Source organism: Lepisma saccharinum, chromosome 16 (genome assembly GCF_977018435.1).
Source record: "Lepisma saccharinum chromosome 16, izLepSacc3.1, whole genome shotgun sequence".
Lineage (NCBI taxonomy): Eukaryota > Metazoa > Arthropoda > Insecta > Zygentoma > Lepismatidae > Lepisma > Lepisma saccharinum.
In genome coordinates this window covers 59,091,160-59,109,469 of record NC_139244.1, presented here as the reverse complement: position 1 = coordinate 59,109,469, position 18,310 = coordinate 59,091,160, and the positions used below count along the sequence as shown (strand labels likewise).

The following is an 18,310-nucleotide window of genomic DNA, read 5'->3' as shown; positions in this document are numbered from 1 at the left end:
AGCAAAGCACCTCAAGTTCAACAAATATAAAGAAAAAAGTTTGAGTCAGGCATACATCGCACACACTGATTGACACCAAAATAAAAGACACGCATGCAATTGTGCACTTTCCACATGATGTGAACATCGACAGCAGTCAGGCCCCTGCTATTGAAACAATTTAAACCCAGAGCACACAGCACATGAACTGGCTACACTAGTGTTCCTAGCGGCACACAGGGAAACAGGAACCTGAAGTCCGTCCAGCAGTGAAGCAACGAGATCCCAAGCGGATGGTGGAAGAGACCACCAAAATTAATAGAACCTCTATAAGTAACTGTTGCATAAATAATAAAAAATTGGAAGTTTTTAAAATTAACAACATACTGAAAACAAGAACAAACTTACAGGCCATCCTGGGAAATTTCCTCCATCCCACTGTGAGTGGAATTCTTTTAGAACATTTTCCATTTCAACATGTATATCCAACAATGGCCTCACTCTCAGTAAGTAGTCATGCAAATAATCCAGAAGAGCTTCCAGGTATCTCCTATATTCAGAATTCTTCCTCTCCTTGGGGATGTCAAATAGATGATCAAATGTTGTCAGGTATGTGATATAATCAACTTTCTGCAAAGAACAAAACAAAACTACATTAAAGAAACTTAAATTTTAAAAAACAGTATTCAAAACCAATAAAGATTGATTGATTTTTTATGTTACGAGTCCCAGATTCGATTCCCGGTGGAGGCACACAGTGGTTCAGATCCCACTTTAAACTGTAGGCCCAGTCCCGATTAGCCTTTTGTGCATGAAGTGAACTTAAAACACAAATTCAATTCAATTTTATGTTATGGGCACTTCAGTATGGAGGCTATTTTGGCCCACCACACAATAATGGGATAAACCCCTTAACTGAAACAAAATTCAGGACAAGCCTCAAACAATAAAAAAACTTCCTTACTCAAGTTTTACATCTAATTCATATATTCACTACTAAACAAGAACTAAAACAATACTGTCTGTGATGTCAAGGATTAAAACTATATTGTCCGTGAGAACTAAAATTTTCTTACCTATGCTAAAGCTGAGGCTGTAAAGGGGCGCTCAGCACACAGAAGGGCAGACACAGGACAACACAGCCTTACAGAGGATTATACTGGCCGTAGGTACAGATGCCAGAGCCTCGTTGGCCCCCCAAAAGCAGTTACAGGGGTGTACTACGTGGAAGTGAGGCTGACTTTTGGGTGCCTTACCAGAAGGTCACTCCTTACATCCCACAAAACCAATAACTTACGATAAAATTTCTCATAATTAAGTGTAAATAAAGTCATACAAAAATGGTTAAGTTTACTTGTGAAAAAACAAAATTCATTCACAAATCAATTTTGGTGACACTGTGCCACCATTCCTGGAAAGTCATTGATTGGTATATATGTGTAAGAAATGAATTGCAACCATGTTTGTGCTATACATATGAATATTTACATTCATACAAACTTAGTTAAGTTAAAAATTTAACCATTGTGTTGTGTACATATGTAAGTATAAGTAAACAAAAAATATGTGAGATAGGAGACGATAAACAATTACCACAAATAAGAAGTTATTGTAATATAATTACAATATTTAACCCTAGCTTAGCCATGCCGTATGAGAAACTTACTTACCGAGGGGGAGGGCCCACACTATTTCGAATCACAAAAATTGAAGAAACCATTTTGTTATTGAATTGCTTCTTGCTTTCTTGTTTATAAAAGTTTAGTTATTTATTAATTATAATGATTACAAAAATTATCATCATTAAGAGAAACTAATAACCATTATTGCATGAGTCACACACATATTTTACCATTCACCAAAACTCACAAGAACCAATATATTTTTTTATTAAAGCTTCTTTGTTTATAGAGGCGCAGTTGTTTATTAATTATAATAATTAGAAAAAAATACTATCATTAGCAACCAATTTTACACTCTCACTAGCATGAGTGTTTCAAATGACATGCTTTTAAAGATGGCACCTCTAACTGCATTTTGCCTCCTATTTACATTATGTTTATGTTTTTTTATGAACAAAACTAATACAGAAAATTCAATATACCCTAGGAAACAATGTAATTCATTATCAAATTTTTATAACAATTTTCAGTTGAAAAATTGAAAAAATGTAAGTGGTGAGCCTGACAAGTCTCCCTTGGGTATGCGTTAAGCTACCTCACATATTTTTGCTTATCTGCCCTTCTGCCTCTGCCACTTTCTCTATTCCTGTGTAAGTATATGCATATACAGTGGAACTTCTATTTTACGTTTTTCAGGGGACCAAGTTGAAAAAACTTAAAATATAGGAAAATGTAAAATTGAGGAAAATTTTATAGCTCTATTGGGACCTTGAATATTGGATGTATAATGCAGGAAAATGTAAAACCAGGAAACGTAAAATCAGAGTCCCACTGTATTTAACATAGGCCAAAAAAGAAACAAGCCATTTGTGAATGGGTGACATTGAGCCACTGATAATAATAGTTATTTAAAATTTTATTTTTGCAATGTGGAATTGTTATTCCTCTTTATAAAAGAATTGAACAGCTCTGATACTTTCAGGAACTTACTTCAATTCCCTTCAAGTTGATGAACATTTCGTAACACTCATGTAGGTCCAAATATTTCCCATATCCTTCTTCATCTGTGAACTCCACAAGATCTGAAAAGAAGAGATAGGTATTACCATCAAACCGCGTTATCCATACATCATGAAGAGATTAATATTTACATTATGTTTCAATGTTCTTGATACATTGCAGTGGTTCCTCAATACTATAGCCAATTAAACCATGCATTACAGTAGCAAATCAGGAGACGTAAAAATTGGCATTAAAATACTGAAGAATTTACTGTCTTATCTAAATTATTATTTTCTCGTTATCTTCTTACTTATAAACCTGAATATCAGTTATGAAGTTATTCAAGCAGTATATGCAAAATAGAGTTTAGTGAAAAGCAGTCACACGTATGTAAAAAAAAAGAGAAAAAAGTGACTCATGAAAAATGACTGAAATTATCAGGACTATCAATGTTACTAGATTCTTTTCATATTTTCTTTACTTTCAGGGTACAAGGAAGTAAGAAATCATACTGCACTACATCAGTAATGCAGATGGAAAATCAATACAGATCTAGAAAACAACAGAGTAAAAGTAAAATTATAATTTAGCAAGAAATATTTTAAATTTAAATTTACAAATTTAAATCATGGCCATATCACAATAAAATATTACCCATATTATGGAAAACATCAGGTGGTACTGGTGAATATATACTTTCAGAAACAAATACTAGTTGTATCAGCCAATACTGATTAGACCTACATTCAACTGATCCATCTGCCAATATTGCATGAGAAAGTGATAACTTCCAAACAAGTGCATCATTCTCAATAAGATCCAAAAATATCCTTCTACTTACTTGAAAATTCTTCAGATGGGTTCTCTCTTTGTTTGGCCAATTCTTCAAACTCCACTGACATTGGAATACTGATCTATTTGTGAGAAGAAAAAAGCAAAAGGTACACATGAAAAATGTATTAAAACAGATTGTTAGTCATTCCCACCAACACTATTACTTAAACACAGGTAGATATGTTTTTCTGAATAATTTGATGTGTCATTTTGTACATAGGGACCTTGATTTTTCATAACATTATTGCAAAAAAATGTTTTTGTACGTGCAGTTATATGTTCTAAATATATTTTTCATGCATCTGAAATTGCAAAATAATGCAGTTTTCACATAAAATGTGAACTGTCGCCCTTTTTGCAAATTTCACAACAGTTCGTGCTTTAAAAAATGAAAAATACCATGAAAATCCAATAGCCTGGTGTTTTAGGTTTAGAAAATAAAATGTACAATATTTACTTACAGCTTCCACATTTTCCAAAATTTTAGCTCAAAAAGAAACTATGGTGCATGTCATACATGGAATAATTCTGACAGCTACATGAAATGGATGTATCTCATTATTATTCACCTTCCATTGGAACATATTGCATCAATGAGCGAAGTGACAGGGTTCTGGCAGAGAACAAGTACACACTTATGGACCTGTATCATTGGTATTCATCATGCAAGAAATGTTTTGCGGAACTGAGGAAGTGAACCCATTTTGCAGGTGAAAGAGTGTACATTTGCTGTCCCATGGGAGCAACGATCGAGCATGCACCTATGTCACTCTGGAGCAATATCATTGATATTTTGTTGTGTGAAAAACATTTTGTGTTACCAAGAGAAGATATCACCCCATGCATATTCTGGTGACATTTATCCCTGCACCCAGATACCATTTTATGAAAGGCTAAAAAAAAGTAAAGTGCTCCCCTGTGCTATGCACCATGCCATGGAGGCGTATAGGGGATGTGGGGTTAGGGCCCCACACATTCTTGATCACGGCCTAAGGTGGGGGTGATGTGATCAGCACCATGACCCTCGTCACCTTTACCCTCCCCCCAGGAGTTTCCTCCAGGTACCCACTTTATACAACACAGGCTGGGCGCTGGAGTCGCTTGAACAGATGGAAAAATTCCCGGTACTCCCCCATCGGGGATCGAACCCGGGTCTCACATGGTAGTCAGATGCCCTAACGACTGAGCTACCGTGGCTACATGTTGGCAATTCAAATAGGCATAGTCATACCTTAAAGGTTGAATGATACGTGACGGATTGTTGTGACACCATTCTAGAAGAAGACTGTGATGATGATGATGTTGATATGCACTTACAAAAAAATCTTCCCGGTTGAAGACAAGAGATAAAATTACATATAAGAAGATAATTTTGGTTTTTAACAGTAGTAAAAATACAGTCATCTATCTTTATTTGTTTTATATAAAATATTATAAAATTACTGTTTAATTAATGCAGAGATGTTACTACTTGAAAAATACATTATCAATCATACGTCCTTAGGACATTTAGAACAGTTATTTTAATTGGAAATAAGAACCTTAAGTTATTATGCAAAAAATGTTTCCTTGAGTTTCACTCTTGCAAAATGGGATAATAAAAAATGTGAAATTACTGGCACCTCTAGCACTCAAATAGTGCATTGTAGAGAATTTATGCAGATGAATTTTTGTGATAACTAGGGGCATACATGTTTTGTTGCTGATGAAAACACGAAATGTGAAATAATACATTGTACAGTAAAACCTCAATCATCCAGACTAATGGGGGATAAGTTGACCGGTTTAATGAAAGTCCAGATTAACTGAAACAACCTAAAAGAACAGTAGAAAGTGCATTAAAACTCTGTTTATAGCAACAAAACTCGTTTATTATGGTGTATTTAAAGGGCATAGGCCTAACTACACTATACAGTACAGTAAAATGTAAAGCAATAGAATGCAGTACGTACATACGTGATACCCATATTATGATGATGTGCCCGATGGACCAGGCTCTGCATCGTTCTTTTTTGCCTTTTGCCTGTCCGGATTAAGCAAAGTCCGGCTTATCGGGGTCCAGATTAACGAGGTTTTACTGTAATGTTAATTTTTCATGTTTGTGCAAGGTGCATTTTGCTTTCTTGTTTTGTCACAAATTGATGCAAATTTTAAACACGAAATTTAGGGTTTATTTACCAACACAACACCATCTTAGGTCTGAATTATCCTACGAGTTATGCAAATCACATATAATTGATTAATTCTGCTGTAAGTAAGAAGCGAAAATGGACTCCTTTACACAGGAAGAAACTTAATACTCTTGATAACTACATATATAAATGTTATCACTATTTGAAGTGAAATGTTAATTTTGTGTAATAATTGTAGTTTTTCTAAATCAGATGTAGGTTTTTATTCACCATTTTAACACCAAAATGCCACTTCATATATCAATTTTGATCCCAAAATATGCCGTTTTTGTAAATAAATCTTGATTACATATTCACCATAAATATGTGGCTCTAATCATAACCTGTTTTGTTATAAAATGATGTTGAAGCGAGATATTTGGGGGGAAAAAATGGGTCTTCAAATCTGGTATGATCGAGGGATGAAAATTAACATGTAAATAAGGAAACTGCTAGCAAGATAATGAAATCTATTCCAGCTTTCCGTAATTTATTTCTTATTAGATCCCAAAACCATCCCTTGTTGACAGGTCTACGATTATGATTGCCACTGGTTTCCATGATAGACTGGACCTTTTTTTCAGAGTGCCACTGCTTTCAAGTAACTTGGGGCCTGGCATTCTCCAGTAATTCATATTTAATGCTCGTGCGACTCGAAATTAGGCACTGCCCCCTCTTTGTTACCATGATATCTAAGTTGGATGTTTAAGTCACAGCTATAACCTAGTTAAGATCTATAACACTTAACCCTTGAATTCTGAGGCTGACTTTCTCTGTGTGTGCAACAAAGTTGAGCATATTTTCAGTGGACAGACAACTTATTAATTCCACAAGGTTCTCAATAAAATTTAAATCTCAGAAACTACAAATCCTAACTTGCTTTGTTCATTAAAATTAGGCTGTAATATTTTCATTTATCAAGGAGTAGAAGAAGAAGATGAAAGTAAAAAATATTTTTTTCTTTTCTTACCAAATTTGATCTTTGTAGGGAATTCCAGGATATGAGGGTTCAAAAGAGTACCTGCACATCGTGTGATGTGTGTTTCATTCTCATGAAAAGAATTGCACACTTGCTGTTGATGCTTTCAGAGAACAAATATTTTCTAAAGTAAAATCTGTACTTGATTTTGATGGGCATTTTAAAGCCTCTCAAAATATACATAGAATAAAAATTAAATTTATACCTCAAGGGTCATGCAGCACTCAAAACATGTATCTTCGAACATTATCTCCATCACAGTATGTTCCAAAAGTCACATGTACATGTCACAGCTGGTGTTTAAGGGTTAAAGTTCTGGCTGTGTAACTTACGCTTGCATATATTCACTTAGTCTCCATACGGTATGTGATTATTTCTGCCACACTATTTTCCCATTAATATTAAGAATTCATGTTGAAATAGATGTTCCATTGCCATCCTTGTGTACATGAACACACGGAACCAAACAGACAATAATGTCAAAGATGTAGTAAATCTCTGACCTAAAATCCACCAAAAGAAAGAAAGAACACTGTATGGAGCAGTAGAGATTGTTACTGCGCCGATCACAGGTCTATCATGGTTCATTTCACGATGAGAGAACATGTGCTCTCAAAAAACACAGTATCAGAAGAAAAACGTTACTGGATAAAAGTTGTACAATAGTACGCAAAGCACAGAAAATTAGTGCACTAATCACACAAACTGAAGAAACAAGCTAATAAAATCAACTGACAAAAAACAGATGCACGCTTGGTAATGTTGTAATGGGAGAATGATGTTACCCCTGCAGTTTTTACTCTGCAACTGAGGTTGATGACACTTACCGATCTATACACTCCCAAAGACAATCTGTAGACAGATGGAGCTATGTAGCAAAAAGTAGGTCAGCCACCAGTTGGGCCTGTGATTAGTATAATACTGCTAGTACTTACCTCATTTGGATGCCTCCTATAAAATTCCTTGATAGCCTTCAGCCTTGTGTAGAACTCCGACAATTCATTTGGACCAGACAAAGCAGCTACTTCTTCCTTCCGAAGTCCATCTTTGTCTTCATAAAGTTCTTTCAAGTTGTTTGTGCTATCCATGTATTGCTGGAAAATTACAGGCTTCAAAATAACATTGCAAAGTTAATAAAAACACTTGCTGGATATCGGACAGGTACCAATAAGATTAAAAATTACAAGCTTTTTAGAAGTGGAGAATCCTACAGATTTCAATTTCTTCAACACCTTGGTGTCCGAGTATGCCAAGTGCTCAACTCATGATCTTTGTCATCTGTTACTCAAAATGCAAAATGACTACTAAATTTAAGTCTGCTTTATACAGAGAAAGGCTAATCGTGACTGGACCTACAGTTTAAAGTAGGATCCAAACCAATATGTGCCTCCACCGGGTATCAAATCTGGAACATCTACATTATATCCCTAAATACATCTTTCTAGTTAGGTTAGGCTGGCCAGTTCGGTTCCCTTAATATTTCCTTAATAATCATATTATTTTTAGGTTAGGTTAGGCTGGTTACGTTCAGTTGTATTAGCATTAAAAAATATCCCTGAATGATTACTACCAGAGATGTCGCTACTGCTGCTCTCCAACACAAAACCCATTCAAGCCTCCTGCAAACATTCAGAAAGAGGAAAACAGGCATCGGTAGTAGTCCGTGTGATGCATCAAGTTTGCAAAACTGGAATTTTTGTGCAACGTAGTTCTAACATATTATTTTACTCATACTTTGGACTTCTTCGAAATGAAAACTATGATAATTACTTTCAGCAAGGTTCTAAATTACTTTCACATTCATTCCCACTACTTTTCGATGCTTACCGTCGCTTTTATAAATGGAAAATGACTTGCCGGTTGGGAGTGCACATGCTTGCATAAGTTATTTTTTAAGTTGTTTTTTTTTTTCAACATTAATAGCTACTTTTTTGAAATCCCACCAATTTAAATACTGTCCAGGAACCCTTTTTCCCGGATGAATCTATATACGATCCAGGAACCTTTTTTCTGGATCAGTTTAAATATGGTCAAAGTTAAGTATTGATATAAACAATACGCAACTTGGCCAAATTTTAAATTATGAAAGAAAAATTGTTCTGATCCTGTTATGGAAGTCAATAGAACCCATAGAATGTATGGATTCTTAGACCTTTAACAACCCTGGTTTGAACCTAACATGTTTGCATGTAAAAATATTATCTATCTAAAGCATAAAGTTTACTTGATACAAATGAACATTAACGAAGATTAAATTTGCAAGAGCATTTCTAAAGGATGATTTGAGGAGTTAGCATCAATTTTAAGTGAGTGAAATATTTTCTGTTGGCTACTTACATCAAGAAGCATCTTCAGGCGGTGGTCAGAATTTATAGACTCCCGTAACTGCAATGAAAAAGGGCAGAATTAAATGAATAGCTGTTTACTAAGTAAGTACACAACAAGATACACAACTGATTTGACAAATTCACTATCATATTATGGTGGGACCATACTAAAGGAAATAATACACAATTAGCCTACATCTTAAGTAGCAAACCTTTTATTTACTCACTAGCTGATTGCCTGGCATTGCCCGGATATTTATCCCAATCTTCTATTAGATAGGAAAAAAATGAATTTTAACTATAGTGTAAAATTAACTTGGTGTTGAACGGCATTGGGAGTGTCACTATTCATCTTAGTGACCCCTAAAACTATGGATTCCACACTAATATCGGTCATTTTTGATTATTTTTACGTCACCCCCTTTCCAGCCCCACTCCTAGTGGTGCCAAGGGTGTCTTAACCCCACAGCATTTCTTTCCAGATTGTAAGTGATATGGGTTGAAATTGGTCGAGGATAGCAATATCGCACCTTCTGTGTAGGCAACCAACTTTGCTGTGCTGTGTTGCAAGAAGCATAACTTGCAGGACATGACACGAAAATGACAGGCAACAGAATGCTATTTTGGTAATGATAGTATAAGCAGGAGACGGATTTCTTAAAATTTACAGGAGAAAAGACGAGAAAGTACTTACGGAATTGCGTTCTTGAGGACTTTCTGAAGCCGGGGAAATTGATTTTTCGAATCGTGCAACTTATTTGGCCTGTAAGTAAGGTATTTTTCGTCATTCATGCATCTCCGTTGTACGATAGCTCGTGCCGCCATTACAGTCGACTACGTGAATCAAATGTTCTGTGCGTTCGATCATGTAACCCCCTGTCAGTGTAGCAACCACGCGGTAGTTTTACAAGATGACGTGTGAGCTGGTTTTTCTTCCCAATTTAAGGTAAGACTCTAGTTTACGTCCTTTTCCTAAGGAATACGTGTCATATATCGTTGGAAAGCTTATTTTATAAGGAATTCAACAACGTAAATCTCTAAGCGAGGAAAAATTTCCTGAAGGAGTGAATCGAGAAAAACCGATGTTGTCTGGACATGCGTAATTGAACGTACTGAGGAATTATTTACATGATGAAGCACATATTTAGGGGTGAAATGAGTGCTAATGGAACCTAACCTAACAGGCCTAACCTAACCTCGTAGGCATACCTTGACCCCTTGAATGGGTAGTAGGGCTATCGTGAACAGAAAGTGTAAAAAGAAAAAGGTACTTACCAAAGAGATGCCGGGTGCCGCACCACGAACGCAAAGAAGCAATCACCATGCAGATAAGGACGTAGAGTCTAGCCTCAATTTTCGCTTAAAAACCTTTAGTGAATAGTTTGTGCGGCATTTATCGGTTCATAAGTTTGGAAACACTGAACATCAGATGACGATACTGCATATCAGCTGACGAAAGACAACGTGAGTCAAGATTTGCCCGCCGAATTAGCAACGACCAATAAATTATCATAATGTTAAAAATAACGCTTTTTTCATGGAAAAAAAGTGATCCCCAGCTTGAAAAATGTTCCGGTATGCATATGAGGTTAGTAGCAATGATTTTTATTTGAAAATAAACGAGTTTAATGTGTCTCCGGCTTATACTACTGTTAACTAATATTTTATGTCCCCTTCCCACCCTCTTCCCCAGGGGAGCCGGGGGTGTCTTACCGCCACAGTATTTCTTTCGAGATTGCAAGTGATGTGTGTACCAAGTTTGGTTGAAATCGCTCCAGGCATTCGAGAGTTACTGCTGAACAAACACACATACATACATACATTTTTATATATATAGAAGATTAATAACATGAAATCTTAAACCTACTGTTTTGTTTTTAGCATGTGTTTTTAAAATACTACACATTATCAACATGAATCATACAAAACTGGATTGAATGATTTAGTTTATTTTACTTCGCATTATGTTAATTTGCAAAGATGGGAATGAGTAATGAAATTGATGAATGGACATTCACAAACAACGAAGGCCGAGCAGGATTTGAACCCAGGACCCTTGGCGTCGCAGCACAATGTGATAACCACTCGGCCACAGGGTCCGGCGACACAAAAATGGAGATAGATGCTAGATTATAAACTCTTCCTGAGACATTAGTAAAATTTTTTTGTCAGTTCTAATTTACTAACAACAGTGATTGCATATAACAATTTTCAGGTGTGGTAGGAATGGTGATAAGGGGAATTTATACACAAGCACCATCCTTAAGTGAAAATTTCTTTAAGGTGTGTGTACGATACAATTATAATGAATTGAAAATTATCTCTGGCCAAAGAACTTGGTTTTAAACCGTTTGTACGTACACTAACATGAATCATAAAGTTGGAAGTGGTCGAAAAAAAATGGCTTTTTGGAAAATAAACAGGTGTCTTTTTGCACGACTTTTTTCTCCAAGTGTTTCAAATCAATGAAAATACATTACTTCCCGGCATTTTTATTGATGCACAGCTATCATTTGTATCTCTACTGTAAAAAGACACATCTTAATTGAAAATACAACTTTCGACATGGAATTCATAACTTGACACAGGCAGTAGTTGCAAAAATACCGGCTTTATTTCAGTAGGCTTATTAAATATAACTACACGGTATGTAAATACTCAGGCTGTCGAGTCACGGATTTTTATTAATCTAATAGTATGATATAATTTTCACTGCTTGAATTTGACATGTGAACATGCAAATGAAGCAAAAAAAGAAGAAAGAAGCACTGTCCAAGTGCACGGTGGAATCAAAATAAGGCAGAAACTAAAAAAGATTGGGCACAAGAGAAAAAAAAGTTAATTAAAAACCTGGCTTTCTCTCTGTAAAATTTAGTTTGTTTTAGTCCACTTTGTATGCTCAAATATGCTAATTATGATTGGACCTACAGCTTAATTAATGGGAAGTGAGTCACTGTGCTTCCATTGCGAAATGAATTTGGAAACCCTTGATTACAAGGTGACATCAATATTTTATGCGATCCGGGAGGCTTATTCCTTCATATATATTCAGCAATTTTCCAACAGTAGTCAATTATAAGTTACTTTGGGATATAAATCTTCCTTGTAGTAGCATACTGATCTTAAGTATTAAATGTGGAGTTTACATGCATGTGGTTCTGCATACATATTATGAATAGTAAAGTTTTTCATTGACTTGAAACAAAGTTTAATATTAACATTTGCTTAATTTTTTGTGACTTCAACGACACAAGTTTGTGAAAGTGAAAGTTTGTCTTAAGTTCATTTTAAACTCATGATAGTCTAATCAGGATTAGACCTACAGTCTTAAAATGGAATCCAAATCTTTATGCAATATATTTCCACTGAGGATCAAACCTGGTACTCGTTGATTACAAGTCAACAATGTTACCACTATGCCATTGGGTAAGAACATACATAAACTCACGTATGGCAAAAACAAATTAGTAGCTACAGGGTATCTAAAAAGTCATGCTACCAAGACTAACTGTATGTAACTTTTGTACAAAAAGAGATAGATATGAATCTTACATTGGGTATTAATTCTGTCCATGGTGATGTTATTTACACATTAAACTATACAATTGTGCTGTTCATGAATGTTCAGTATGGGGAAAATTACTAATGTGTAAAAGAGGGTCAGGTAAAAAGAGTGGTATTCGGTCAAAGACAAGTAGTTCACACATAACTGTAATTTGTCTGTGGTAGTGGGCCCTCAAATATGGATTGTGAAGGAAATAATCATCTCAATGTTAAAATGTGCAGCCCCTCATAATGCAATGAAATTTGTTACGGACATAGCTTAGTATATGAGAAGCATGGTGACACCACAGAGATTGTCGAAATCAGTCGCCAAAAGCATCAATGCATGCCTGCACACGTTTCCAGTTTCTTCACACCAAATATTGAATGAAACACTAACCAAAGAGTTTCCGGACCCCTTACTGTGCAATAAGTTGTCAGTGGCATGCCTTAACGGACGCTGTTTACCTAATCTGTGAGACTGATAAAACACATACTGTTTCACTGGGTTGACTCATAACTATACTTCTTTGTTACCCTACTGGGCCCAAGTTCCTTTTGTTTTATTGCAATTTCATCATGCTACGAATGCAATTTTTACATGGTTCGATTTCGATGTATGTCTATTAACACATACTGCGGAGTTTTAGCGATTACTTAAGATTTTATTCAATATATGCTTTCGTGGTTAGGTTAGGCAGGTTACGTTTGGTTCTCTTAGAATTAAAATAAAGTCCCTAAATGCATTGTACTAGGGTTCCGATTTACTTCTACATTCATTCCCACGCATGAACCACTATCAGGTGCACCACAACAGCAGGGCCAGCTGGCTTTTATCCATGATCATTTTCACTTTGTACAAAAAAATTTTACACCTCAGTAACTTTTTCCTCACACTGAACGTTCATGAACAGCACACAATTTTCCAATACTTTTTTTTAAAATTTTTAACATGGACAAAGTTAATACCCAGTTGAAGATTAATGTCTCTATAACTCTTTGTACAAAAGTTACGTAAGTTTCGGTTGCCTGACTTTTTGAATACCCTGTAGACGAAATAGCAAATGTTTGTCTTTTGGTTGCTACATCATGTAAGATTATTTAGCTAATTCCAAAACATAACATTACAAATCTCCAACCTCTTACTGAAACTGCAAGTGAAATGGGTTAGACGCAATTGGCAAAAATCCCAAATTTCGATTTAGGTAATTATGCGATATAGCCCGAACACCTCTCACTCATTTATTTCGTTCATTTTAGCATTTATACTTACCTTTTCTGCATTGCGGAAGATTCTTTGAGGTGAAGTTATGCCTTTTTCCATAAAATAGTGTCAACATTTCATATTTTGAGTCATTATCTGTCTTCCTTGTTCCGCTTGGGTAACAGACAATATAGTGTGCACTTGTCATGGATCATCACGTGTCATGCTTTGTCATTTTGGAGTGGGGTATGCAACGTTTCAACCATCTTAACCAAAAAATACCTACTTTCGTGTTCATTATGTCATCACAAACGATTGACAGATAGCCCCCCCCCCAAAAAAAAAACATTCACAATAGCCACACAAACCATTGATGGATAGCCCCAAAAACCATTCATAAATAGCCCTACGAACCATTCACGGATACCCCACGAACCATTCACGGATAGCCCCACGAACCAATCATAAATAGCCTTAGAGATACTGGGCGAAAGGGGGGGGGGTTATAACACCCATCAACCTCACATTGAGCATGCCACTGATCCTGTGCACGTCATGTTGTCGCAAGTTCGTCATCAGAAATGATGAACAGTAACTCACGTTTATTTATGTTCTAGAACTGTTACACAGTTACAAAACCCCATATTTGGAAACACTGACCGGTTGTTACGTCATTAAACGCACGTAAAAATTTGTTTCACATAGTAGACGGACATCAAGGGAACAGATTTCGTGCATCGGAGTGACATTAATGTCGAAAATTACATGATTTACTGGCAAAAAAAAATTAAGCAAGGGGAAAATACACTTCCAAGATCTTCCTAAACTATAAATAACCTCATTTTGGTATGTACTTTCTCCTGTAAAATTAAAGAAATGTGTCCGAAGGATAGTAAACTAGTACCAAAAACTTTAACATTAATGTAGACTAAGGACATTTCGCCAATTGCTATCAGCTCCAAACCTGAACATATAAAATGATAGGTGGTGTTGAGGAATGATGCGTTGGGTGCTATATTCACTTCCGCGAAACTGTCAAGCTGTTCTGAATCACGGTAAGGTAACAAATATACTTCCGAATAACACATATCCACTAGCTAAAACAATGGGAAACTTTCATAAACAACATATACGCTTCATAACCCATGAAAAATCCTTTCTCGAGGGGGTACAGAGGGTCAAGGGTACCAAAATACATTATCTTCGGCCCGATCTTCAGGACTTTAGGTCAACTGTGTATTAGTTGAAAATAATCGAATAAAGCATTTTGAAGGATCAAATACTATTTATTGTGTACCTGTCTCACTTATTTCGTGAACTTACCGTCGATTTTTTGTGCAGCATTTCCTTTACCATTGAATCCATAAGACGTTCTCTTTCTTCATGATATCGTCTTTGTTGTTCTAATATTGTCTCCATGGTGGAATATATAGAAAGAACAATATCTTGCTTTTTTTAGTATTCGCTCACAGCAAAAAAATTCTTTGGTTACGTTACAACGTTCTAGTTTCGTTTATTCCATTTTCTTGCTTCATTCAATGCACTCTCACAGATTATCCCCTTCTTCTTCTAGTCTGTTACATTAAAAACTATGCTGTGACCATCGATTGGTTTCGCGATTAATCCCGGATCTGAGAAACACTTATTTTTATTACTGTGATTTCACATTATTATTTATAGGTTCATTAATATACGACAGTTTCTAGTTTATATGGCTGGTTATATCCGGCGTATTTTTCATTTCATATATTTATTTGAAAGAACGGATTGGCTCTGTGGGACAAATAAGAACACCTCGCCTCGGCCATGTGCAAGAGATAATAGTAAACTTACTGCGCTGTGGTAATTCACGTCGAGGATTGTTCACAAAATATTTTTTTGACTTTTTCAAATAAAAAAATGAGTACAAGATATTCAAACAAGTACCGAAACCTGCGCAATGTAATCGGAGACGACTACCACACATTGTGTCGGTTATGTTTATCAAAGACCAGTTCAAAACTTCACGTAAAATTCGAAGAAGGTCAAAATCGTGATATTCAAGGAAAGATGCTAAAGTTTTTGTCACTCATTGTGAGTATTTTCTCGAGAGTACCAGTTTGATATAGGCAAAACACATTTCACTCGTCCATTTTGTGATTTTTTACATTCGTACTTACCTATTATGCATTGCGAAACATTATTTAAGGTAGGATTTTGCTTTTTTCGCTGAAATAATTGTAATTTTTTCACATTACCAGTATTTATTGTTCGTTGCTTTTTCGCTTTCGTTACACGCAATATGGCGGGCAAATCTTCGCTAGCGTTGTCTATCATCTGTGGGTATGCAGAGTTTCAAACCATCTTAACCGAAAAATTCCTACTTTCGTGTTACAGATTGTACTTTGCTTGCCTAACTTAACCTTACGGGAAATTGTTTGTGGGCCTAACGTCAATGATTTCTGTGGCTAAAGTCAATGGTTTGTGGGGTTAACATCAATGTTTTCTGGGGCTAACATCAATGGTTTGGGAGGCTAACGTCAATGGTTTGCGAGGTATTAGCATAATTTCAAATCCGTGCACGAAAGTAGGTATTTTTCGGTGAACAAGGTTGCAACACTGAATACACACTCTAAATCGACAAAACACTGGCACAACGAGCAATGAACCAGTACGCTATCGCCATATTGCATGTTACAGAATCGAAATAACGAAGAACTGTAAGTACTCGGAAATGTAAGAAATAGGCATTATTTTCATTAGAAATTCATTATTACACCTAAAGAAATGTTCTGCAATGCAGAATAGTAGGTTAGCAATGTAAGAAAGTGTGAAATAAATGATTTCTAGGTGTTTCACATATACGAAAGTAGTAATGTAGAATCTCTGCATATATTTGTGATGGTACACCGGCCATGAGCTTAGTTCGATTCTTTGGTCTCACTGCAGAGCATGGGCTGCTTTTTTCCTCTAAATAGACGAACAAGATTTATATACATCCCCTGAAAGTACATACCTTCTACTTCCATTTTCCAGTGTTACTTTTCCGATTACTATCATATTATTGCGCTTAAAAAATGTTTTTCCTGCTACTAAAAGCGGTATAATTTAACAATACAGGGAATTTCTCCAATTTGTTTGAATTTTCGGTTACTTACTAATTTGGGTCTTCTAATCACGAATCTGCACTTAAAATTTGGCGCTCGCGTATAAATTTGGCGCTTATTTGGGGGCAGGTGAATCCGGACACTTTCTAACATGTCCTTAACAGGGAGTCTATAGATATAGGCGGGAAGCCGGAGCGGAGGCGGGGCCGCGATAGCGGTTGGGGGCGGTAGGTCGATTACCCCAGGGGCGGAGCCCGGAACTGGCGGGAAATTTGGAAATCGAGGGTGTGGAAATAAGAACTTAATTTCGATTATTTTGCTATTTCCACGTGTGAGCGCCAAATTTTGACTGCAGATTCGTGATTAGGGGGCCAAAATTAGTGAGTATGCCGAATTTCAAACAAAATGGAGAAATTCCCTGTATTGTAAAATCGCTCCCTAAAAGCAATGCATTTCTCCATTCCATATTGTTTACGTACAGTTGCTGTCATGTGTTTCGGGGTCTTCCTCTCCGCACAGGAGTTTTGCTACCTTGTTTTCCGACATCAGACGAGGAATGCCTACTAGGTTAGTTTTCATTAGCATAAATACAATGAAAAATTATTCTTTGGGTTAAGAGAACTAAACCAAGCTAGCCTAAAATAAAAATCCTTTTTCCCTTGACATCAGATCACAAGGTTGCTCAAGTGTTCGATAAGGGAGTCTCTTCCTTTCGCGGAATTCGAGTTGATTTGTCACTTCGGAATCCACTCACATACGCACAGTTTCTTTCATTATTTCGACAAGGAATGCCTGCAAGGTTAGGTTAGGTTTCATTAGCATAAATAGAATGACAAATTATTATTTAGGCTAAGAGAACTAAACCTAGCTACCTAACAACGTAGTTGTGCAGGGATGTGAGCCACCATGTCACTTTTTCCTTCCAAGAGCACCCAACCTGGACACGTATTTCCCATATTTTTTTTCACCACACCTTCAAACTTGCTTTTCCCAATTATTAACTACTAAACATTACCAAAAAATTATGAACCGCATTCTTCCTAAGCAGCTCATATTCTTACCGATTCTTCATATAACCCCATCTAGTTGGGTGCTGTTTTTAAGACTCTTTGCACCGAAGTGTCTAGTTGGTTGCACGGTGCAAAACAGAGTCGTCTAGTTCGTTGATTTGGATTGGAGTCAAGTAGTGTAATTGGTGTCTGCACTACCTTCCGGCCGGTGTATGTATGGTCACGTGATGCGTGCTAACTAATCAAATGACTGTTTAAAGCAGCGCACAGGCATTTGTTGAATCTTCTGAACTCTAACACCGCTTTCAGTCTAGTTGGTTGAACATAATTTCCTTACACTGGATACACCTGCACTGCACCGAGTGTTAAAAAGTGCAGCCAACTAGATGGGGTATTACGACACTTGGCTATCTTTACAACCAGGGACGCCGCCAGGGGTGGGCACGGGTGGGCAAGTGCCTACCCAAAAATTCCTGTGCCCACCCGATTGCCCACCCAATCAAATTCAATAAGTACATATACTTGGAGATATATGAATAATTCGATAAATAAG

At 36.3% G+C, this 18,310-nt stretch overlaps 2 protein-coding genes across 3 annotated transcripts in view; one reads left to right on the top strand and one right to left on the bottom strand.

Annotated features, from left to right (window-relative positions):
- The window catches only part of noi (splicing factor 3a subunit 3 noi), a 51,171-nt gene extending 35,982 nt beyond the window's left edge, over window positions 1-15,189 (bottom strand). The window contains exons 1-6 of the mRNA XM_083137446.1: window positions 14,985-15,189; window positions 8,925-8,972; window positions 7,523-7,681; window positions 3,445-3,517; window positions 2,592-2,683; window positions 388-609 (exon numbers count right to left, since the gene is read on the bottom strand). Coding sequence (XP_082993572.1) covers window positions 388-609; window positions 2,592-2,683; window positions 3,445-3,517; window positions 7,523-7,681; window positions 8,925-8,972; window positions 14,985-15,080 — 690 coding nt within the window. The 5' untranslated portion in view covers window positions 15,081-15,189. The remainder of the gene's footprint in view (window positions 1-387; window positions 610-2,591; window positions 2,684-3,444; window positions 3,518-7,522; window positions 7,682-8,924; window positions 8,973-14,984) is intronic.
- Window positions 15,190-15,511: 322 nt separating this feature from the next.
- Window positions 15,512-18,310, top strand: part of LOC146000496 (uncharacterized) — a 159,768-nt gene continuing 156,969 nt past the window's right edge. For both annotated transcript variants that reach the window (XM_083138224.1, XM_083138225.1), the window contains exon 1: window positions 15,512-15,734. In XM_083138224.1, the coding sequence (XP_082994350.1) occupies window positions 15,561-15,734 (174 nt within the window). In that variant the 5' untranslated portion in view covers window positions 15,512-15,560. The remainder of the gene's footprint in view (window positions 15,735-18,310) is intronic.